At 54.3% G+C, this 24,111-nt stretch overlaps 3 protein-coding genes across 3 annotated transcripts; 2 read left to right on the top strand and 1 right to left on the bottom strand.

Moving 5' to 3' along the window:
• Nucleotides 1-2,083: 2,083 nt before the first annotated feature.
• On the top strand, nt 2,084-3,142 carry MIND_01355800 (Altered inheritance of mitochondria protein 6; the record flags this gene model as incomplete). Its single annotated transcript, XM_037369988.1, has 4 exons — nt 2,084-2,279; nt 2,330-2,418; nt 2,461-2,776; nt 2,817-3,142. The coding sequence occupies 4 exons, from the start codon at nt 2,084-2,086 to the stop codon at nt 3,140-3,142; spliced, it is 927 nt and encodes a 308-aa protein (XP_037213544.1).
• A 703-nt stretch (nt 3,143-3,845) lies between these two features.
• On the top strand, nt 3,846-5,891 carry MIND_01355700 (uncharacterized protein; the record flags this gene model as incomplete). Its single annotated transcript, XM_037369987.1, has 4 exons — nt 3,846-3,926; nt 3,994-5,277; nt 5,328-5,472; nt 5,527-5,891. The coding sequence occupies exons 1-4, from the start codon at nt 3,858-3,860 to the stop codon at nt 5,889-5,891; spliced, it is 1,863 nt and encodes a 620-aa protein (XP_037213543.1). The 5' UTR covers nt 3,846-3,857.
• An 8,806-nt stretch (nt 5,892-14,697) lies between these two features.
• On the bottom strand, nt 14,698-16,401 carry MIND_01355600 (uncharacterized protein; the record flags this gene model as incomplete). The annotated part of the gene is made up of 4 exons (XM_037369986.1): nt 16,085-16,401; nt 15,900-16,035; nt 14,945-15,850; nt 14,698-14,904 (listed from the first exon to the last, which is right to left on the bottom strand). Exons 1-4 carry the CDS (start codon nt 16,381-16,383, stop codon nt 14,698-14,700), a joined length of 1,548 nt encoding a protein of 515 aa, XP_037213542.1. The 5' UTR covers nt 16,384-16,401.
• Nucleotides 16,402-24,111: the final 7,710 nt, after the last annotated feature.

Here is a 24,111-nt window from a genome sequence, read left to right as displayed (position 1 = left end):
TGTGGAGGGGAAAGGAGTGGAAGTGGTCGGAAGCAACCTGACTGGCGCACATGTGCCCCAATCACTCCGCCTGCCAAGGATTCGCGAATGATGATTTCAAGTTCTTCTTGGCCACTCCGGCGCTCCGTTGGGCGAGCCATGACCAGCAGTCTTGCTTGGGTCGCTCGGGTCGTCTGTTCCGGGGCTCGCAACTTGAGCGTGCCCGTAGAAGCACAGTAGGCCGAATGCAGCTGGTGGCGGGGATGAAGCACCTCGTGGCCACGTGAGCGGCGCTGATCTTTCCGCCGCATGCTTGTCCCCACACCCAAGGGCGCCCAGCCGGGAACGCATTTCCTCCCTCCAAACTGGCCGTGGACATCCAGTCGCGCATGCGACCACACTACCCAACGGCCCCAGCTTCCGCGCCACAGCGCCCCAAGCTGACGTTGGCATCACTGTGCTGTCATAAATAGATGCCTTTTTTTCTCCGCAGCTATGAGCACCCTGGCTCCCTCTCTCCATCAGTCATTAATTAACTACAGTCCTCCCGCTGGGAACTGCGCTGTGCCCGGCGCCAAAACCTGTGAGACTAGTCACTGGTAGATGATTCGAGATCCGAAAAACTCTCAATCTAGATCTAAGCCTTGCTCCTTGCCAGTCGACCTTCGAGTCAGCAAAGCACCCATCCAAGCCAGCTCGACACCTATTGGCAGTTCCCGCGTCGGATCGCATCCGGCTCGAGACCATTTGCGTGATGATGCCCAGCAGCCTTCATTTTACATCGCACAGTCCAGAAGCGCGACCATATCTCGATTCTCGAGTCTGGGTTGTAACTTAAGCTCCCCCCAAGTTGTGACCCCTGAAAAGCCGTGCCTTCAGTTGGCCCTTGGAAATGAAAAAAAGAAAAAAAAACTTGTATATGAAAACCCTTATTCCATGACCTCGGCAAAGCACCCATTCAAGCTAAAACCACTAGCAGTTTCCGTGCCCGAGTGGGATCGCATCGGGCTCGAGACCATCAATTTAAACTGATCAACTGCCTTTTTCAATTTACATTGCACGAAAAGCGGTCATTTTATCCCCTCAGACCACCTCATATATCCCCAGCCCGGTGAGATAGCGCCGGAGCACCTGCCGGAGCTCGCCGACGTGCCCGGGCCGACACCCGAGCGCGCGCAGCTCTGGCGCGGACAGCGCGAGCAGCCCCGCGACGGTGCCGCACCCCCCGTCCTCGAGGATCTGCAGGAGGCCGGCGGGGACGGCCGGCCCGGCGCCCGCGTTGGAGAGCGCGGCGAGCGGGAGGGGCGGGACACGGTGCAGGTCGGCCGGCGCGAGGTTGATCACGCGCGGGGGGCTGCGCGGACTGGCCCTGGGGGAAGTATGTCGTGCCGTAGTTGTCGCCCCCATTCCCTCCTAGGCGATATCGATATCGATCAGCCAGCTCGGGGGCCCGTAGACGGGCAGGACGCACCCGCGAGGATGATGCCGTAGTTGGTGGCCATCGGGTCTCTGTAGATACGGATACTGTGTTGTCGAGACAAGCTCGGGCTGGAGGGAGAGTGCAAGATAGGTAAGCGCCCGAGCACGCGGCCAAGAAGCGCAGTCGGGCGCTTACGCGGCGCTCTCCGGCCCGGGGCCAGCGTTGTCCAGTTCAACGACCAAAAGTAAGTATGCCAGATCAGAAATTGTATTCGTTTAAAAAACAACAAGTCAACAGACAATAAACCTGTTATTCTACGGGCCGGAGTCGAAACGAACGCGGCGCCGTAGAGGTCAGGCCGGTCAGCGCTGAACCGTCACAGCGTTCAGCCGTGACGGCGCAGCACGGCGCCCACACGATGACTTGTCACTTCAAGTGGCAACGACACATGCGCACATCAGCGCAAATCACCCTTCCTGCCGACCGTGATTCGCGCCGTCGGATTCCAATTCCTGCAAGCAAGCAACAAGCAAGCGGGGATGCTTAGTACTGTACGACAGTCCATTCGTCCCTCTTGGCTGCAGCTCGAAGGCAGGAAGCTGGGCTGCCGGCTCGAGGAGAACGCAAGAAGAGGGCGAGAAAAGAAAGGGCAGGGAAGGAAGGGACACGGGCGCCACGTGAGCTATGCGGATCATTTATCCGCGTGCTTGCTTCCCCACGGCCAAGATCGCCCAGCGACAGCCAGGAGATGGCGCCAGCTCTCCTCTCTCCTTCGTGTCGCTCGTTCCCTCCCTAGCCATGCGTGCTACCGTGGCCACTGCGCTCGTTTTTGTTTCTTCTGTGCTGGCGGTGACGAAGCCGATCCACTCGCACAACGACTGTACGGATGTCCCCTTTGCCGCTGTAGTCCAAGGCTTATGCCCCTGGTAGATACCCGCGCGGTGCCGTTCTGGACTGCGTTCAACCTGAGCGTGATGAGTGTCGAGGCGGACGTGTGGTGGCAGAGCAGCCAACTCTTCGTATGTCCCTCTTTCCCTTCCTTCCCCTCTGAATGTCGGCAGGTCGCGCACACGAGCGGCGACATCAACCGCTCCAAAACCCTGCAGTCGCTCTACCTCGACCCGATAATGGGCATCCTCAACGGCTCGCGCGCCGTGCCCACCCCGATTTCCGTCTCCAACCCCATCCAGCTGCTCATCGACATGAAGACCTCCGGGTCGTCGACCTTCCCGCCCGTGGCCGCCGCGCTCGCGCCCCTCCGCGCAGCGGGCCACCTCACCACCTACGACGCCGCGACCGGCACGCTCCGGCCCGGCGCGGTCACCGTCGTCGGTACCGGCAACACCCCGCTCGCGAGCGTGCTCGCGCAGAACCCACGTGACGTCTTCTTCGACGCGGACATCCGCACGCTCTTCAGCACGCGCCCCCGCCGCGGGCCAGACCTGGGGCCCGCACATCGCCCCCCTCGCGAGCGTCGACTTTGGCAGCGTGGCGAGCAGCGCGCAGATGCAGGAGCTGGTGCTGAACGCACATGACCTCGGCATCAAGTCGCGCTTCTGGAACACGCCGGCGGCGGTCGGCACGTGGAATGCGTTTTGGGCGGCGGGCTCGGACTGGGTGAATGCGGATGATCTGCTGGCGGTGTCGAATGCGTGGGCGGCGTTCTCGGGGGCACTGGTGCCGACCAGGTTTGAGTATACTGGGTTGGACGCGCAGAAAGCGTTGGAGCGGCGCGAGCTGTAGGATAATTAATTCGTTGAGTATATATGTTACAGTATACCCCCCTGCTAGTGCGTCATATGCATAAGCCTTGAGTGCACACGTCACACACACACCTTCTTATTACATTTGTTCTTGATGAAAAAGGTGCACCGGTCAACCCGGAAGGGGGCTTCTGTTCACTGTTCAGTGTTCCCTGTGGTGTAATTTTTCCTGTTTTGTCAAAGAAGTCATGCACAATTGGATGGGGCATTGGAAAAGCGGACGACGTAGGTGGTCCAGAATCGTCAACGTTCACAAACAGAACGAAGTTCGTTGTTTGTGCTAGTGGTGACCAGAAATGAGACTGACCGCTTATCTAAAACCACACTCATCAGCAGATCTGGACCGGTCTTTGATCATCAATCACCGCAATCACAGGCTATCACTTCCGGCATTCTGCGGCATCGTGTCTCTGTTGGTGATCATTGACCTCAAACCATGCCGCAGTACTCGGCAGTTGCATGCGGCATGGCTGCCAAATGGCTGCGGCCCAGACCAACCAGTATTCACCCATCATAAGAAGTTGGATAACAAGAAAGCACTGGCAGTCAAAGATAGTGTACTTTTACTGTAAGTTACAACATGACGTTCTGTTTGTCTCCGCCGCGCGTCGGCCTTATTTCATCCAGAGCTTTGGGCACGTGTCTTTGACAGATCGCGTCACGTCACATTACTTATTGGTCTGTTCCTTCCCATCATGTCGCGTTCAGTGCCACATCCAGACCTGCATCTCGCGCGCTTGGATGCGTTGTCGTTGCGTGCCCGAGTAAGTACGTCCACTGCAACTGCAGCTTGTCGAGCGTTTTGATAACGTATTATGTGATTTACTCCAGATTATTGCACGCCGCGTATGCGTGCGTGACTGTCCCCGCGACGCCACCGACGCCTTCAAAGGCTTCTTACGCGACCTCCCCGCCGATAGCCCGGACGTCAACTACCTTCTCCCTGCGCTCTTCTTCCTCCTGGACCCGTCCAACGTGCCGACCGCCGGCGAAATTGAACTGGCGAACCTGGAGGCGGTCATCAATGATTTTGCGACATACATCCAATTCACCCTGGCCAAGGTTGACCCCTATCCAACCCCGGCTTACACTGCGATGTGGCTCCGGCTGTTCCCCTGGATTGACTTTTTCGACACCTACCGCTCTGCGCTGCCGGCAGCATGCACGCGTCCGCTCGGCCGCACTTTTGCACGGCTCTACCTGGTTAACGGCGTCGAGGCTGACGCAACGGACCTCAAGGGCTTGCGACTTCCCACGATCTGGACGCAGCCGCGATTTTCGTATGTCGTTGGCAAAGAGATGGCGGCAATGTTCGACCGGATTGGGGATTCCTCAGTGGTCGAACAGGCCAGCATGGTACACACCGCCTTCTTCGCCAGCAAAAGCGGAGACGCATATAATATCGATATCTATTCCTTTCTGGATGGCGCAACAGGTGGGAGTGCACAACAGTGGGCAGCCACACTAACCAACAGCTTCCGCCGAACCGTGCGTGCTGTGGCGGGGCGCCGTTTGATCAATGCTGAGGCCATAATGCTCATCACCACCATCATCGGGACAGCACATGATACATTGTCTCTCCTGAAAGACTCGGAGGAAGGAAACCTGCCAGTCGTGGGCGACTTCGTCAGAGGTCTTCTGGATACAAAATGTGTGGACCCGCTTACCCAGGCGGTGGGCATCCTCGCGCTTCCAGGTCATCCTCATGAGGCACGCGAAATAGAACCCACTCGGCAGGAAGCCCAGTTTCAAGTCTTGGTACTCCTCCGCATGTTATTGGACGTTCACCTACGCTACGTGCCCCTTCTCTCTGTGTCTCACGGTCTCCTCTCCGCTCTGGGGGCCACGGCCGGCTTAAACCTCCTCGCCGACGCTGAGGAGATAGTGCGGTACATCATCACCGGCGTCTTGCAACCAGCGCTCACCAATCCACAAATTGTGAGCGCGCTAGCGCAGGACACGTCTGACTCCGCGCAGCGGCTAAATCAGTACCAACAATCGATTCTTCGGCCACAGTTTGACGTGTTGATTGCTGGCATCGAGCGACAGAGTTTGCGTGTGCCGCGCTGGATGGTCAAGGCTGAGAGACCGGGCAGGGTGTGCGACGGATTCCACGTTTGTTGACGATGCTGATAGCGCTCTACGGTGTCTTACTACTTCCACAGTGCATTGTCGTTGGCGAGAAACGCACATTCCGCCAATGCACGGGATGCAACTACCGGCTGTACTGCTCCGTTCCATGTCAGCACTCGGACTGGACCACGGGCAACCACCGCAACATGTGTCGCGCCTATTTGTCGTTGTCCACAGGTGCGCCGATTCACAGGCCAATTCCCAAATTATGATGCCCAAATCCCGCCGCAGGGTTGGCCTCGCTGACATTAGCCTCCACACGCTCGTTCCTTCGGTTTATGATGAACGAAGAGTACGTCCGCGACCACGCCGGAAGCGCCGGGTCGCCGCCGAATATTGCGATGTTCGACTACCGCGGCGAATCAGGCAACACAGTGCGCTATCTCGACAGCCTCACTACTAGTAGGGCGGTAACCGTCTCTTCCCCGGGGCTGTCCGGGTTCTACGAGGCGCTGGAGGCCGACTACGTCCAACGGGCGGCGCGGGACGCGGAGGTGGGTGTGGGGTGGAATATCTGCATTCTGCGGCGCATGGGCTCGGACTCGGACTCGGACGGCGCCTTTACGTTTGTCCATCGCATCTTGCGCAAACGATAGTTTCAAGTTGTCCAGTTGCACCGTGCCCCGTGTGCAATTCTTGGCTTTGCAAGCCGGTGCATTGTTTTTTTTTGGACTGCTTTGCTCACAAGTTCTGTTGCTGACCTCCACCCAATGGCACCCATGGCTACTAATATTGGCCTTTCATTTGTTCAAGCTCTTCTATCATTTATGAGCCCGAGATGGCAAGTACCACTTGTCTGCCCTCCTATAGTACATTTGTGTAAATTAATACAAGTGAGCAAGGGCCAAGGAGTCAAGGACTGCCATTCAATCCGGCATGCTATTGATATTTTTCAAAAAAGTAAATACAAATACAGAGTTCTATTTACCTCCTGTAGAGCAACAACACTTAACGGAAAAGAGCAGACTACTAGTATAATTGTATAGGTGTACAGCCTAGTACAGAGAAAGAAGCAGTATTTTGAATACTACTACTAATCTAATTACTCTTATATTAAGCAGATGTCGTGTGAATGTATGCACATGTTTGGCATGAGCTTTAACAATTGATTTGCTTCACACTTCCATTTTTGGGGTCACTGCTGTTAAAGTCCTAAATTGGTAAGAAAAGCTGTAAAAATGGAACTAATCCTCATTGGGATGCAAAGCTGTGAGTGATGTCTTGCACTCAGTACTGTGAACAAGTGGTATATAAGGTTATTCTCAAATTGCCCACAAATTGAGAAATAAGTACAAAAAGTTTAGTGACATGGGTTACACTCAACATATATTAGCAACAGATATTTAAAAAGGCCAGTAGGCATCTCTGTGTCATTCTGTAGTGAGTAGCAATGTTCTTAATGTAGAAATTTATTATTTAAGTGATATTCAAGTTCAAAGCTGGGGCGTAGCCCCAGCCCTGTCTAGTAGTAATAATAACAATAGGTATTGAGTGCTACACTTCCTAAAAAACAGAAAATATAGCTTAAGTATTACTCAACACCTCCACCTGTATAGTGGGAAAAGACTTGGCCCAAATGTTCTCCTTCAGAGATGAATACTGTACTATTTCAATTGATTTGGCATAAGCAGCCCGAACCGCCGTCCGACGCAGCATGGCACTTTCTCAGATGTGTGGGCTACACTTTGTTTTTGGCACCTTTCGAGTCTATGCCTTGCTTAGACTCCACTGCCCCTAGGGCTCAGGGTCTACTAGTAACCCTTTCCATTTGTAAATATATATTTACTGTACTGGTGGGGCCTGTGTGCACCTGTTAATACAGTGTCAGGGGAACCTCCCTTTCGGCCCGTCGGAGACGCCTCCGATTCCGGTCCGACTCCGGTTCCGTCTCCGGTCCGGCCCTCCATCTCGCCCGCACAATCACCGATCCGTCAACGCCCTCCCGACGGTCGCCCTGGGACCTCGCCTGCGACGCCGCCCAAGCCTTCTGTGCCCGACAGCGGCAGCTACGGACAAGCAGTATATAGTCAGCTACCTAGCAGGCGGACCCTTAGAGTTTCTTCTCTTTGGATCCTCCCCTGCTAGGTCAGCTTCATTTGTATTCGCTTACCAATGTTCACGCCTTTGGATCCTCCCCTGCTAGGACCTTGATCTCAGGCCTCCGGGGTTGCCCTTACAGCAGAAGAAACTCTCTACGGGATCAACCGGACAAGATTGCCAGGTTCGGCGCTGACTCAGGCTCGGAGTACGAGTCCGTTCCGCCCTCGTCACCGCCCCTGCCACTTGTCCCCTCCTCCTCTACTCCTGTGGTCCCCGCACCCGTCATGCCGTCCGGAGTCACTCCTACCGCAGACGCCCGGCTGGACTCACTCGAGGCGAAAATCGATAGCCTAACTGAGGCCCTTGCTTTACTCACCAACCAGGCTTCCGCTGCCGCTGCCGCCGCTAATAATGCTGGCGGACCCCAAACACCATCGCCGGAGACGTCGATTCCGACTCCGACTCCGGTCCAGGGCGACTCCGAGCCCTTTTCGGCGACATAAACCTCGCCTCAAAATTGGTCTTGCGACCAAACCCCCCGTTCACCTTCAACGGCGACCGGAAACGCGGCCGCGCGTTCCTCTACGCGGTCCGCACCTCGCCCGCCTTGCCCCTGAGGCCTTCGTGGTCAACGGAGAGGCGAGCGAGAAAAAGGCTGTCCGCTATGCCATGTCGTTTATGGCAGAAGGACCCGCTCAGCAATGGGCGGAGCGCCACGGAAGCAAAGCCCCCGTTTCCGTTTCCGTCCTGGGGCTCATTCGTTTCCGAGTTTCGACTCCGGTTCGTCGAGGAGAATGAGCAAGATCATGCTCTCTCCAAGCTGGAGACTTCCGCCTATCACATGGGTACAAAGGATGTCTACCAGTACACCGACGACTTCGAGGACCTGATGGACCTCGCCGGATTCGAAGACGCTGGGTCAAGGTGACCAAGTTCCGCCACGGACTTGACCCCCTGATCAATAACGGAATCACGTCCTCGAACGACCCCCCGGACCTCCGGGATTACCTTAGCTGGCGCACCTGGGCCTTCCGTCAATACGAGGCCCTGGTCCGGGCCAAGCTGATCAAGTCAGCCGCCCCCAAGGCGCCTGGCGGTTTGATTCGGACTCCGTTTCCGGTCAACCGCATCCCGGCTCCGGCCCCTTTCCGCCCGGTGGCTCCGGTCGTGCCACCCGCGGCCCGCGCCCCCCTCCGGCGCCTCCAGCTCCCGTCCCTATGGAGTTGGATCGCACCAGGGCTCGGGGTGCCCCTCGTCGCGCCTGCTTCAGGTGCGGCGACCCAAACCATCTCGCCCGGGATTGCCCCCTCCCCCCCGATGTCCGCTCAATGGACATCCTCGACGAGGTGATCCAACAACTCGGTGACGAGATGTTAGCGGAGTTGATCGCCCGCTACACGGACACAGCTGCCCTGCCGGAGACGGCAGCGGAGTCGATGGCCGGAGAGGATTTTGTCCCCCGCGACGAGTGACTGGTGTGCCCTCGTTCGCGTCTATAAATCGTTTTGCCTCTTTGTATGATGAATGCAGTTCCTTGCCCTACAATGAGCCCGAAACGAAAGACACACCCTCTCCTGCCCCCGCCTCGACTCCGTCTCCGACTCCGCCCGCGACTCCGGTCATCGTCCTCCGCCGCCTCACTGCCTGGGAAAAGAAACTGCCCAAGCAGTACACCGTTGCCGCTGCCCCTGGGGCGAACTCCCTTCACCTCCCGTTAGAGCTCGAGTCCACCACCAGCGCGCTGAAGCTCTCGCTCTCTGGGCTTGTCGACTGTGGTGCCACCTCCGACTTCATTGACACGAACTACGTTGCTCGGAATGGCATTCCGGTCCGCACCCTCGATCAGCCGATTCCGGTGTTCAATGTCGATGGCACCCCCAATGACGCTGGCTCCATCAAACAGATCGCGGACTTGGTCCTGCGCTACAAGGGCCATGCCGAACGAGTTCAGCTGGCCGTCACTCATCTTGGCAAGCAAGACCTCATCCTGGGGTATTCCTGGTTGCGGAAACATAACCCAGAGATCAATTGGGAAACCAAGGAGGTCAAGATGACACGGTGCCCCCAATTGCTCGACCTGCCGTGAGGAAGAGCGGGTCGAACGGACCGAGTTGCGGCGACTCCGGTCGCTTCAGAAGCGTCTCCGCTCCGGCCCGTTCCCCTCGGTCTGCGCCATGGACCTTTCTGGGTCTGATGACGGAGACGATTCCGTCTCCGGTGACGACTCCGGCCTGCCTGATCTGACGCCGGACTCCGGCGACGACGATGACGATGGTCAGCTTGAAGATGGTGACCGCATCTTCTACACAGCGTTCCGCCCCTCGGAGGAGATACGCGCTGGCAGTACTGTCTCGCAACGCCTGGCCGAAGCCTTTGCCAGGAACTCCGCCCCTCCGCCCTCCGAGATCCCGGACTGGGCTAAGGAGTTCCAGGACGTCTTCAACAAGGAGTCCTTCGACACGCTACCGGAGCGGAGAGCCTGGGACCACGCCATTGAACTCGTCCCCGATGCTAAGCCCACCAACTGCAAGGTGTACCCCATCTCGCCCCTCGAGCAACGCGAGCTCGACGCGTTCATCGAGGAAGGGCTTTCGACGGGCCGGATTCGCCCCCCAAGTCTCCGATGGCGTCTCCGGTCTTCTTCGTCAAGAAGAAGGACGGCGGACTCCGCTTCGTCCAGGACTACCGTGCTCTCAACGCGATGACTGTCAAAAACCGGTACCCCCTTCCGCTGATCAACGACCTCATCAACCGGCTCAAAGGCGCTCGTTACTTCACCAAACTCGGCGTCCGTTGGGGCTTCAACAACGTCCGGATCAAGGAAGGTGACGAGTGGAAAGCGGCTTTCCGGACTAACCGAGGCCTGTTCGAGCCCTTGGTGATGTATTTCGGCCTGACAAACTCTCCCGCGACGTTCCAAACGATGATGAATGACATTTTCCAGGACCTCATCCTCTCCGGAGACGTCATGATCTACCTTGACGACATCTTGATCGCCCATTCCGACCTCCGGAAACACCGGCAGATTGTCCAGGAGGTCTTACGGCGACTCCGGGAGCACAAGTTGTACCTTCGAGCGGAGAAGTGCGACTTTGAAAAATCGTCAATCGAGTACCTCGGAGTCATCATCTCCCACAACCACGTCGAAATGGACCCCGTCAAGGTCGCAGGCGTCTCCGCTTGGCCGACTCCGGAAAACAAGAAGGACATTCAGCAGTTCCTTGGGTTCGCTAACTTCTACCGCAGGTTCATTCGGGACTTCTCGACCCTTGCGCGCCCTCTTTTCGTGCTCACCAAGAAGGACCAGCAGTGGACTTGGGGTGATGCGGAGGCCTCCGCGTTCCAAGCGATCAAGGACGCGGTCACCTCGGAACCGGTCCTGGCGATTCCGGACGACACACGGCCTTTCCGACTCGAGGCGGACAGCTCTGATTATGCGACGGGGGCGGTTCTTTCACAATCCGCCCCGGACGGGAAGTGGCACCCTGTAGCATTCTATTCCAAAAGCTTAAATGATGTCCAGCGCAACTACGAAATCCACGACAAGGAGATGCTCGCGATCATCCGCGCACTCGAGGAGTATAGACACTTCCTCGAGGGCGCCGCGCACCCTGTCGAGATTTGGACTGACCATAAGAATTTGGAGTACTTCAGGAAGACGCAGCACCTCAACCGGAGACAGGCCCGGTGGTCCCTGTACCTCTCCCGGTTCGATTTCACGCTGCACCACAAGCCTGGCCGCGATATGGGTCGGCCTGACGCCCTCTCCCGGAGACCCGACCACGGAGTCGATTCCGACAACTCCGATGTCGTCCTTCTGCGGCCTGAACTCTTCCACGTCCGCGCACTCGAGGGCGTTTCCGTTTCCGGTCCCGGCTCTGAACTCCTCCGTGACATCCGTGATGCCCTCTCCGGTGAGCCTGACCTGGAGGAGCCCGTCGCACTAGCGGCCCGGCAACTTCTTAAGGTTCAAGGTCAAGCTCGAGGCCCCCGCTCCTCACGTTCTGACGAATGGGCCGTCTCCGGCGGTCTTCTCCATTTCCGAGGGAAGATCGTCGTACCAAAGGACAAGGACCTTCGGAGACGCATCATCGAGCTCTGCCATGACACCCGGGTCGCCGGACACGCAGGTCGTTTCAAGACCCTTGAGTTGGTCTCCCGGAACTACTGGTGGCCTCAGATGTCTCGCCATATCGGCCGGTATGTTGCGACCTGTGACTTGTGCTGTCGCACCAAGGCACTCCGGAGACTGCCTCACGGAGAACTGCACCCCACGGAAACCCCCCGGACGCTGGCATACCGTCTCCGTCGACTTCATCGTAGAGCTTCCCGAAGCCCATGGGTACGACGCGATCATGGTCGTCGTTGACACCCTCGGAAAGCGCGCCCACTTCTTGGAGTGTCATACGACGGTCGATGCAGTAGGGGCAGCCCGCCTCTACTACCGGAATGTCTGGCGGCACCACGGGACTCCGGAGAAGTACGTCTCCGACCGCGGCTCACAGTTCATCGCGGACTTCACCCGAGAACTTTGGCGTCTAATCGGCATCAAGCCCGCCACGTCCACCGCGTACCACCCGCAGACAGACGGTCAGACAGAGCGCGTCAACCAGGAGCTGGAGCAGTACTTGCGGATCTTCACCAACTACCAGCAGGACGACTGGGATGAGCTGATTCCGGCCGCGGAGTTCGCCTACAACAACCACGTTCACTCCTCCACGCAACAGGTCCCCTTCATGACGGACACGGGACGGCTCCCGCGCATGGGCTTCGAACCCGGAGTCCGTTCCGCCATGGAGTCAGTGAACGAGTTCCTGACCGGATCGCCACTGGTGTTGCTGAAGCCAAGGCCGCTCACTAAGGCCAAAGAGGAGTACAAGCGCTACTACGACCGGAGACGGACTCCGTCTCCGGAGTTTAAGGTTGGCGACCGTGTTTGGCTGGATGCCTCTGACATCAGGACGACTCGCCCCTCGGAAAAGTTCTCCCATCGCCGCCTTGGGCCCGTTCAAGATAGTCGCGGAGATCAGCAAAGGTGCCTACAAGCTCGACCTCCCTCCGCGACTACTCGAAGCTCCACCCGGTCTTCCCCGTCGTCAAGCTCGAGCTCGCTCAGGACGACCCCTTCGACGGACGGCGCCCGGCTACGACCAGCCCCCTCCGGACCTCGAGGACGGAGTCCCGGAGTGGGAAGTAGAGGAAATCCTGGACGCAAGGGTGAGGTATAAACGGCTGAACTACTTCGTCAGATGGAAAGGCTACGACGCATCGCACGACCAATGGGTCCGCTTTGACCGCGTCTTCGCCCCGGAGAAAATTGCGGAGTTCTATCGTAAGTACCCTGGCAAGCCACGACACATCGCCTCCGCGACCTTCGACTCGATTCCGTTCCGGTCTATGCGTCGGGACGCCGCATTCAAAGGGGGGGGTGATGTCAGGGGAACCTCCCTTTCGGCCCGTCGGAGACGCCTCCGATTCCGGTCCGACTCCGGTTCCGTCTCCGGTCCGGCCCTCCATCTCGCCCGCACAATCACCGATCCGTCAACGCCCTCCCCGACGGTCGCCCTGGGACCTCGCCTGCGACGCCGCCCAAGCCTTCTGTGCCCGACAGCGGCAGCTACGGACAAGCAGTATATAGTCAGCTACCTAGCAGGCGGACCCTTAGAGTTTCTTCTCTTTGGATCCTCCCCTGCTAGGTCAGCTTCATTTGTATTCGCTTACCAATGTTCACGCCTTTGGATCCTCCCCTGCTAGGACCTTGATCTCAGGCCTCCGGGGTTGCCCTTACATACAGCTGCAGACGATGACGGGCGGCGCGGCCGTACCCACACCAAGTGAATGTTTGTACAAGATAGCAGACCTCTCATGGGCCACCGTTCGACACGGTGCCGTAGTCGTTTGAACATGTTGAAGTTGTTTGCGGTCATTTTATTTTGCCGGCTGAATGCCGGGCCAATCAATCACTGGCAGTGTTGGTTACAAATGGTAATAAAGATTTAAATGCCCATTTTATTTGTGAACTTAGGCAAACATAAATTAAATACAAATAAATAGTTCAAGTGGCTTCCACTTCAACGGCACCCAAAATGTGTACAGTATGTGACATTGTCGCCACCAAATTGAAAATTTCAGCATCCAAGACCTCTGAGTGTGACTGCCAAAAATTTTCAGCATATCACGGCACCACGGCCCTGCGGGCCGCGCTAGCCGAAAATGGTCATTTACCAGGTAAATTCGGCCTGTTGTGTGTGACCGCCGAAAATTCGACATTTTAAAGGCGGTGTGGTGCCGCGTGACCGCTGAATTGATTAAAATGCTACAATAGTATGGTTCAAGTATTTGTGAACCTTAGAAACATTTATCCCCCATCTTAGAACCAACATTTCATCCCTATAAAGTTTATATTACATCTTCTTAGCACTAAGCTGCATTTGATCTTTTGTAATTTGGTAATATAATCATTAGGAAGTATACTTTTAATATCTATTTTGCATTGAAAGGGATATTGCAGCTTAAATGAACATGTTTCTCAGGAGCATATAGGTCATGAAAATTGACACAATATATGGCAAATTTTGTGCCAGTGAACGGACAGCTCAATTTTACTTGATGGGAAGAACTATTTATAAATAGTTTTAAACATTTATAATTATTACTGTTTGTACAGTATTTGTGGTTCTATTTGATTTTAAATTTTCATAAACAGAAATAAAACCATGGCCTCTGTCTGTCGGAAGAGGGGTTGTATCATACTATTAGGTCGCGACCGTGTCCACACAGCAAGTGCCGCCTGCCCCTCCCATGCCCAATCACAATCAACGATCGAGTGAGCAGCCCGAACCGCCGTTCGACGCGGCACGGCACCTGTCACTAGTAGTAGCCGGTAAGATTCAATAGTTTTTTACCCCTTCTGCGCCTGCCCCAGGGCCCATGCCCCTCCGCAGCGCAGCGCAGCTCAGCGCTGGCGCCTCCGTCACGGTCACGGTCGCAAGACGATTGGATACTATAATAGTTATTAGAATTTACTCGTGCCATCATACTAGGCAGTATCCGAGTCCACCGTGACGTCCCAGTTCGTCCACACAGCAAGTGCCGCCGCCTGCCCCTCCCATGCCCAATCAAAATCAACGGCCCAGTGAGCAAGGGCCCGAACCGCCGTTCGACGCGGCACGGCACGATTTCGTGTATGTGGTTCTCGAAGATTTTTTTTTCTGACACGAGTCATGAGCCTAAGGTGGTCGTGATTTATCTGCCATGCAGCGAGAAATAAGAAAAAAAAACAGTATTCGTGAAGCGTAAAGCGTAGCGAGAAAAGAAAGCGGTATCAAGAAAAGAAATTAATGGCGCGAAAAAAGCGACCTTTTACGCCTCAGCAGCAGCGGGAGCGGGAGCTGCGGCGGCTTCCTCCTTTGCCTCTGCTTCCAGCTCCTCCGTTTTCGTCTCGGTCTCCGGGACGACTTCCTTCTCCGCATCCACCTCAGCCTGGCCCTCCTCGTTGGTCTCCACCTTCTTTTCCCCCTCCTCCACCACCCCAACCGTGACCTCACCCGCCTCCTCCCCGTCCTCCCCCTGCACCACCTCGATAACGCTCCGTGGCGGGTCCGTCGACGTGCTGCTGCTCGGCGTCACCTCCGGGATCACCCCGCCCACCGGCGACGGCGGCTCCGGCGCGAGCCCCGTCGCGGTCCGGTACTCCCCCGTCCGCCGGCGGGCTCTCCGGCTCCAGCTCCTCGGGCAGGCCCTGTGCGATGAACGCGTGTGCGTCTTCTGCCGATTTGTCTTCAGCGTCCTCGGTACCCTCCTCGGCAGCCTCCTCAGTCTCGGTGGTGTCGGCCTCCTGCGCCGGTGCGGCCTCCGGCTCTTCGGTGATCTCGGCCTCGGCCTCGGCCTTCGCCTCCGTTGCAGCAACGAGCGCAGCGACCGGCGGCGCCGTCTCCGCCAACGCCAACACGCTCTCGAGGCTCGGCCCGTCCTCCGCAGCAGTGGTCATCGGGCTGGCCGGGAATCTGCCCTCGCCCTCCAGCATCATCGTGTCCGTCCTGCTCCTGCCCAGCCTTCTTGCCGTCGTGCTCGGGCTCAGCGCGTCCTCCGCGGGGCTGCCGCTGCTACCAGTCTCCTGGGGCGCTGTTTCGTGCGTGTTGACCTGCAGCGAGGCCCCGAGGAGCGTCGGCGCGGGCACTTCGCTCACCGCGACCACGTCTTTCTTATTCCCGGGGTTGGCGGTCTCAGCGACACGGGGAGGGATGACGAGGAAGTCGGCTGGAACGAGGTCGAACTTCTCTGTGAGCGCCAAGAATCTTGCGTAGAGCGAGCTCTCCGCCTCGGCCTGCTCGAACTCCTCGCGGTGGTGGAAGTACGCGTGTGCAAAGATACGCCCCAGCCGTCTTGCCAACGAGGAGAAGTGTCTATGCGAGGCGGCGGGGATTTGGAGCCGCGAGGGGAAGGCGCGCGGGGAGTTGAGCAGCGCGGTCGCGCTGTCCAGGGTGTGCAGGATGTAGTCTATTGCGCAGCATTGCTAGCAGTACTTTTTAATAAATGAACAAGAAAAGAAAGAAAAGACACACCTCCATGGCCCCGTCATTGCCATGCGCGACACACAAGTACAGCCACTCGCCCGCCTTCATCTCCGGACACGTCGCCCGTGTGCACACCTGCTGCAGCTGCGTGATCAGCGGGTGCGACAGGTCCTGCGCCAGCCGTCTACGCCCCTTTAGCCCCTTCTGCCTTTCACGCAAAGAGAAAGGCCCACCTGAGCTGCTCGTACTTCCAGCACGCCTCGTCCACCACCACGCCCTCCTTCCTCTCCTCTCCCTCCCCCTCTTGTCCCTTCTCCTTCCGCCCCGGCAGGCTCACAATCCGCTCCACATCATGCACGTCCGCGCGAATCACCAGCGAAATGTACTCCTGCAGCTGGAACGCGCTGTCCAGGCTCGCGAGCGCGGGCAGCGTCTTCACCGGGTAGAACGTCGAGATCCGCGAGCCCCGCAGCGGCCGCCGGATCACCGCGGGCAGCGCGGGCAGCGCAGGCGGGGGCGCGAGCGTCGTCATCGTGTTGCGTGAAGGGTTATGGTCGTGACGTGACAGGGTGACGGCGCACGTGATGCCGCCAAAATGTAAATGTGGGCATTCCTTAAGGACAGTCCCCGCGGCGAACGGGCCCTGCTGCGTACAACGATGACATGTATGTGGTGCAGGTGGGAGGTGCCCTGCTGTCTGGCCGTAAGCCACTCGACATTGTCCCTGGATGTGACGCCGGCCGCATGCCGGTGCAGACTGAGTAAGAACTGATATCCATACACCGAGGAAAGCGACAGCCCCCGCGGCGAACGGGCAGGCCTGCTTGCACATCATGCGGCGCAGGTGGCACCCCACCGTCCGAGTCAGGGTTGCAAAACAGCGCATATAACCACTCCGAGTCCGAGTCACGGCCCGGGGTTCCCACTTTGGAATTCCACACAAAGAAACGACAGACAGCCCCCGGCGAACAGGTCCCTATGCCATATGGACAGACCATCAACTAATGCCATCCTAGAAAAAAAAAAATCACACATTCAAGGCTTTTCAAGCTACAGCACGTGGTGAACACGGTACTGCAGCACTTGAATGACAGTGAATGAAACCCCTGCAATACAGGCAGTAGGAAACACTCTGCTGTCTTGTTTAATGCCCACTACTAGTACTAATGCTGATCTAGTGCTGGCTGCAATCAAATTATTTATGCCAGAGTAATTTAACTTTCTTTTTGTAGTATATAGAGACAAAAGTAGGACCAGAAGATGTCTCTTTTCAGCAGCTAAAATATTAATTATAACCGCACCTAGTATTCAAATTTGAGATGTCATATATATGTGAATCTGCAGCAAGTTAAAATCAACAGGATATGGATATTAGAGGTACTTAAATCATGCCAGAGCAGGTCAAGGATTGACAGGAAGAACCAGCACTATTTGGAAACACCCACCCTTGGCTATACTATACTATATACCCTCCTGTCCTAACCTAACCACAAACACTAGATGTGGGGCTCTGCTGAATATCAACACAGGTGGGGACACCCCCACTCTCTCTGCAGGCTGAAAATACTAGTATTACATAAAACACTACCTCAATGTTGATATTTAGATTATGTTTTTTAAAAAATTAACATGCACGATTCCAGCCAAGCTACAGCCCCTGTGGTGAACAGGACCCTGCAGTTCTTGAACGACAGTGAAAGACACTTTTGCAACACAGGCAGTAGGAATCACCCTGCTGTCTTGCTCAATACCCACACCTAGCACTAATGCTGATCTAGTACTGGCTCTGAAGTTCTCTTTGTAGTGTGTAAAGCAAAGACGGAAAACATTTGTTATGGTAAAGGTAGAGCCAGAGGGTGCCCCTAGTTGGCTAAAATTTTGCAACTAGTCAATTTTGAGATATCAAATACTGTACTATTTTGTTCAATTCAGCCAGATCACCGCTTTTGATAGAATCAAAAGCCGCCCAAAAATCTGAAAAACCAAGAAAAATTATTCCCAGTATTTCAGAAAGGGTATGACCATGACATGCCAAATTGATTGAAATAGTACAGTATGTGTAAATCCGCAGCAAGTCAAAATTAACAGAATATAAATGTTGGAGGTACCTTTATTTAACAGGCAATTTGAGGGAAAGTTGCACATAGTCCATATGAAATATTAATAAAATGACTTACTCTTATTAATATTAACTATTCCACCCAGTACCACTGATTACTTTATATATCAATTTAATATCATTCAATTTCATATAACACAGTTTTCTAGTCACATCGGGGTTTCACACCAAAACAGCCACCTGAAGCTAGACTCTTATAGCAGAGATTGGGGTCTAAATCAATGGCATAAATCAAAGGCCCTGATCATGGAGCACATAACATCCAATTTACCTTATTTTATAATTCTGATGTTATATGTTCATGGATCTGCAGCACTGATTTGTTGGAAATCAGGTGCCCATTTTTGGCACATGAGTTCTCATAAAAAAAGTCTAGCTCTGGGTCACTGTTTTTGTGCAAAACCCCAATGTAAGTTACATGGATAAACACTATTTGATTGGATATCATATATATTGCCATTTAAGTCTGTTCTGTTTGTACCTATTTGGATCCTTTTCTGTATTTTGAAATGGTGTATACTTGGTAGGCAGTATATCTGTTGTTGGTGGTACAAGATATGTGATATTGAGTTTTAAGCCTCTGGAAATTGCCTTGGAAACTGCAGTCCTAATATCCATATCTGGTTCTCTTGGCAATACACAATGAAATTCTATAAGAGTAGTATGTTTTGAGTATTCCAAATCAGTTCTTGAGTTGAGGAAGTCAATAATGACTTGATCTGGAATATCCTCAATATCATGTAGTTCCAGGTGTGTAAGAGCAGGACATAGCACAGTTTGTTCATCTTGGGACTTAGGCATAAAGGGTGTGAGGACTGTAATATCTCCTGGCTTGAGTAGCTGTCCAGGTGAGTGAAGCTGTCCTCTCATCTGCAGATGGGTTAGCAAGGGCAAATGTTGAAGAATAGCTTCAAGGCTGCTTGGTGTGTGATATTGAACTAATATCCACAAATGCTGGATATAGTTGAATTTTTGGACTAAGGCCTGTGTGAGTGCTGTATTTGTAGCAATATGCAGCACTTTGAGACTAGGACAGTCAAGCAGATGCACTGCTCTAGATATATCATCATGTTTGTTGGTGGTCATATCTAGTTTCAGGGTATGGAGCTTTGGCAGAGTCACAGCTTCTGAAGCTACCATGGTATTGCTGCCTGCCAAAGTCAGTGTGAGCTCCAGCAGAGCAGAGCAATATTGAAGGAATGGCATTGGGAATTGCAGTATTATACGCTCAGGATCGGTGATCCCAACATTCAAGTATAGTTGCAGGGTAATTTGGCCCTGCCAGTACACATTTCTGGGAATTGCTGCAAATCCTCCACTAAATGACGTGAAATAAAATGAGCTTAACTTAAGTTATAATTGGTTGCAACCAACTTCCTTACTCAAGTTGGATATAACTTAAGTTACCCTCAATATGAGAGCAAAACCAGGAATATTACATAAACTTAAGTTCCTACACTAACTTAAGTCCCTACCCAACTCAAGTTCCAATTTCATATTATATTGACCACTATCTATCACTTGCATTACAAGTCATCACTTAAGTCACGGAAATTTTCTACCGAAACTTGAGTTCTAGTAAACTTGAGTTTTGGATGAAAAACACACCATTTTTGCTTGGACGCTTTGGTACCGGCTCCACCAACTTGTTGTCACTTTCGCGTGGACGGAGAACACGTGAGGATGAGCTTGCAATTCCATGTGAGCGCAAGGTCCGGGTGTTTCCCACTGTTGGCACCGGCTCAGCTAGCAACTTCCGCTTTCGTGATGTGATCACAGTCAACGGTTGTGTTGGAGACTCGAGGGATGGGCTTGGCGACTGCGACTTGTGTGATGGAGACGGGGGGCTGTTGCACCGGCTCAGGAGAAAGTGGGACTGCCTTTGAGGGAGGCTTTTGTGGACGGCGTGTGTCCTGCGGAGACGGAGACTGTGGCGATGCAGATGGTGCTGGCGCCGAAGAAGGAGGCTTTGCTGCAACTGGCGATGCCAACAATCGGATTGATCCCGAGCGGAAGAAGCCTACGGAGCCAGCCATGGCCATAGTTGCGAGTTTGTTAGCAAGCTCGTACCACTCTCCGCGGCTCAATGAGCTCAGTCCATCAGGCCGGAACGTAAAGCCGAGAGCCGATTCATCGTAGTAATCTGCCGGAGTATCGCAAACATCTTGCCATGGTATTGCGCTCATTCCGAATGCTGCTTCTGAAACATATTAGTTAGGTAGCCAAAAGTAGAACTCAGCAACATACTGAATGAGTCCAGTAGGAAGTCGCTAACAGCCTGAGCGAGGGCTTGGGGCCATGTTATCGATTTCCTCAAGGGTGAGCGGAAACGACATGGCCAAGGGTTGCTTATTGAGCTGGGTCTTCTGGTAGTGCTCTGTGGATATTAATTCCGTGAGCATACAAACAACCACACAATAAAACACATGCCTCGGAGTGGTTTCTCGGCCCAGATGTGTGCGCTGTTGACAAGGGATGTAACCAGCTGCTTGTGAGTGGCCTCGAAGGACTGCTCGACCTGCATTGATTGCGGTACTGCCTCTGTCCTATATGATGTTGTCAAGATAAGCACACAGACAACTCGAGGGCTCACCATTCAAAATGAAGGCGGCCATCGTCGCCAAGCCATGACATCAACATCATTCCGACAAAAGGACGAAATTTGCCGTTGTCATTCAGTGTCTGCACAAAGTGCTGGAACGCACTCGGCACAAGCATTTGGCGCCTAAAATGATTAAAGAAGTTCACGCAGTCTCGGAGACAACTTACTCTTGCCAGTCAACGTCCTTTGTCGAAGCAGCTTCTGCTTCCCATAGCTCCTGGTTCTCCTCGGACCAAAGCTCCGCTTCAGCTTTGCGGAACTTGCCACCAGCATTAATGGAACCGGGAAGTGTCTTAGCATGCTGCTCAATCATGTCGTGCTTCTCGTCGCGAAATTTGTCGCGCCCAGTGTAGGCGGCGAGTCCAAACAGCTTGGTCATCGCAGAAGAGGTTGGCGGCTGTGAGAAGATGACCGAGGGGTTTGCAACGGTTGTTGACTTAGATTTTGATTTATCAGCAGATCGCTTATTGCTGATAACCTTCTGAATCGCCTGTTCAAGTGTATGGAAATAAGTGCGTTGCATTTAGGACAAGACAAAAAAAAAACCCACGATCTTCCATCCTGCACGCGAATATCCCCGCAAGAGGGCCACTTTGCCACCCTCATCTTCATCTGCCTCGGCGTCCAATTTTGCTTCAGCAGATGCATCATCGGCAGTGCGAGTATACTCCCCGCGCCCCTTCCTTGCTTGTTTCCAGTTTGCCACCAGTGTAGACAACTGTGCTTCCTCCGCTACGTCGTTAAGCTGAGTGGCATGCTTGAAAGCCTTTGCATCGAAGGCGTCATTCTTGACTCGGGCATAAAAGTCTTGTGCTCCTTTGCCTTGGAGTGCCGGTAGATTGGTGCCGCGAAGTGCGACGTCGAGAATCCAGCTACGTTAGAAGTTATTCAGTTTGGGTACCGCGATTTCTTCTGCTTTGGTGCCCACAACGCTGGCAAGTTCGGGAAATGGCATAATGTCGGGGACTTTGGAGGGTTCATACGGTTTGAACATCTCCTTTGGTTGCTTCGAAGTTGGTGGTGCCATGTGAGACAAGGTGAGTGCGGTAGGTCGAGAGAGAGGCAAGTGTTTGGTGTGACGTGACTGTCCAGTGGTTTCAAAGTCAAAGTCCCACTATGGCACTAATTCAAAGCGCAGTTGGCAACTTGAAGATATTTAAGGCACTTTTGACGACCGTCCGTCAGTCATACACACCTGCACCTCTCCCTCATGTCCTACGAAGAACGACGGCTTTTTGGAAAGTATCGTCCGGCTGACGTGAATGCGCGACATCGGGCGTTTCTGCGCAAGGCACTGGAGCTTTATCCCGAGCGGGTGCTTCGCGAGATTTTTGGCTCTCGCCCTTCCAATCTGCGGGTTGTCATGGGCCGCAGCGATACATGCGCAAATCTGGGGAAAATATATTCAAATTATGTGGACAATGTGCGTAAATGTTCTGAACTCAAAGACCGACCTTCATATGGTTCCAGAACGGCAAATTGGTCGTCCGTGAAACTGGCGCACCTGATATTCAATGTCAAAACGCATTGCTCGCCTGGCGAAATGCGTATGACAAGTACTATATGAAACAGGGCAATACCTACCGTGTCCGGAATGTGGAGGAGCAAGAAACGGCCCAGGATGCGGAACAGGCCTGGAACGACTGGGTGGATGGGTATCTTGCAGCTCAAGGTCGAGAGCGCCCGGTATGGGCAGTTCAAGCGATGGCATGGCTTGACCCAGTTATGCCGCCATTGCGGAAGACAAGAGGGATAAAAAGAGTGCTGGATGTCATTGAAATCTCGGACGACGAGGAAGAGCGGCGGCCACAGAAGAAGAATAAATTTTTGGGGGTTATCGATTTGAGTACTTAGACCTGTATTTTGTGAAGAAAACTCGAAAAAAATTGGGGGAAAAGGCGCACATTGACTCGAGACACGAACACTAAGGGTCCTTACTGGACACAAAAGGATGTCAAGAGCGGACTGAGCGGAGGCCGGATTTATCAAACTTTCCGACGATGAGCAGCCACATCTGCGAAAAAGGAACAAGTTCCTGCGTGTCATTCATCTGAACTATCTATCCTGTATATATCATGTTAACGAGGTGCATGAATGAGAACTTTCTGCGACGAACCTATACTCTAGCCCGAAATTCATTGCGCGAAGTCCGTCCAAGAAGTCGAGTTAGCGACAGTGTGATGTCCTTGGGCACGCTCGGAAGAACGCGCGGCTGGAACACTGCTGGCCGCGAAATCAGCGCCCTGGCCATGCAAAGCCAATCGGGTCGGCGACGTGCCGAACACGCTGGGACATCTTGCCCCATGCGGCCGCCGCCACGTTCGAGGGAAACGGACGGTTTGCGGGAAAACCCAGTGCGTTATTCGCGAGCAGCCGGTAGCCACGAAAGTCGACTCGATGGATGAGGAGTCGAGGACGTCGGGAACCTTTCCCGAGTCGATTTTTGCGTTGATATACGGTCGCAGCCAAGAATGGGCAGGACCGGTGTCTCGCATGGCTCATCCGTTGGAGTCAGTGAGAGCACAACCTATTCCGACGTTGCGACCAGTACCCACTGCTGGGCGAGTAAGCGAAGTCGGTGATGGGACTGGGGTGTGGGACAGGCATATCGTCAAAGGCGATGTTGACCCGGAAAACGGGGTGGAGGAGCGCCCTGTACAGATTCGCAGCCAGGCGATTCACCAGTGGGCGGAGGAGAAATGGTGACGTGGATGATCACGTCATTTTCCGATCATCGGCTCACCGAGCTTCTTACCGTCTACCACGATGCGGTGCAAACGACGACAACGACGCTAAACGGTAAACTTGAAGCAGCGCCCGGTAGTGCGCAGGAGGATGAGTCCTGGGGCAGAGTGTGTGTGCTCACTGCTCAGGTCAGGTGTGAACCGGTAGGTGCTGTGTCCTACTTGTCGGCGGCCCAAAGCTGACCGCACAATGGGCCTAGCCAAATGGATTGGGTCGAGCGCTTCAGTTTCGAGGACATCGAGCGCTGGACTACGCGTGTCGGTACCGCTACTCTGGTGAGTTCTGCAAGTTGCTACGCGTTGTGCATATGTCGACTGACATTTTCGAAAAGCTCTCGACGCTCGAGAAAGCACAGATTCTCAAAGCTTATTCAAAACCAGATGGCTGTTTGCTGCGATAATAGAACGAGGTGGAGGGACTTGCTCTAGTACGGATTTTGCACGACCGCCGCAGCTGGCAAAATTACTCCATACATTCGGTGAGCTCTCTTGGACTAGTTGTGTTTCATATCTCAGATGTATTGCAGAGTTATTACGACGACTAATATATCAGTATGTCTCATAGAGTGCAAATTCTGAGCCATCACCTATCCTTTCCCTGAGCTGCTGGTGTGATCTCGACAAAGCGCGAGTGTCATCCTACTCTCTCTAACGCTCAACAGTCAGTGTTCACACTAACTCAAAGGTAAGCTTTGGCGTTCCAGAAACTGAATTACTCGAACTTATGGTTGCAGCAACACGCAGCATGAAACAAGTAAAGCGAAAAAATGCCTCAAAGCCGAACGCACGACACTC

Source organism: Mycena indigotica (assembly GCF_014461135.1).
Source record: "Mycena indigotica strain 171206Taipei chromosome Unknown Mind.scaff0016, whole genome shotgun sequence".
In the NCBI taxonomy this organism is placed as follows: Eukaryota; Fungi; Basidiomycota; class Agaricomycetes; order Agaricales; family Mycenaceae; genus Mycena; species Mycena indigotica.
The sequence above is the reverse complement of the archived record's forward strand: the minus strand, read 5'-3'. Positions and strand labels throughout refer to the sequence as shown.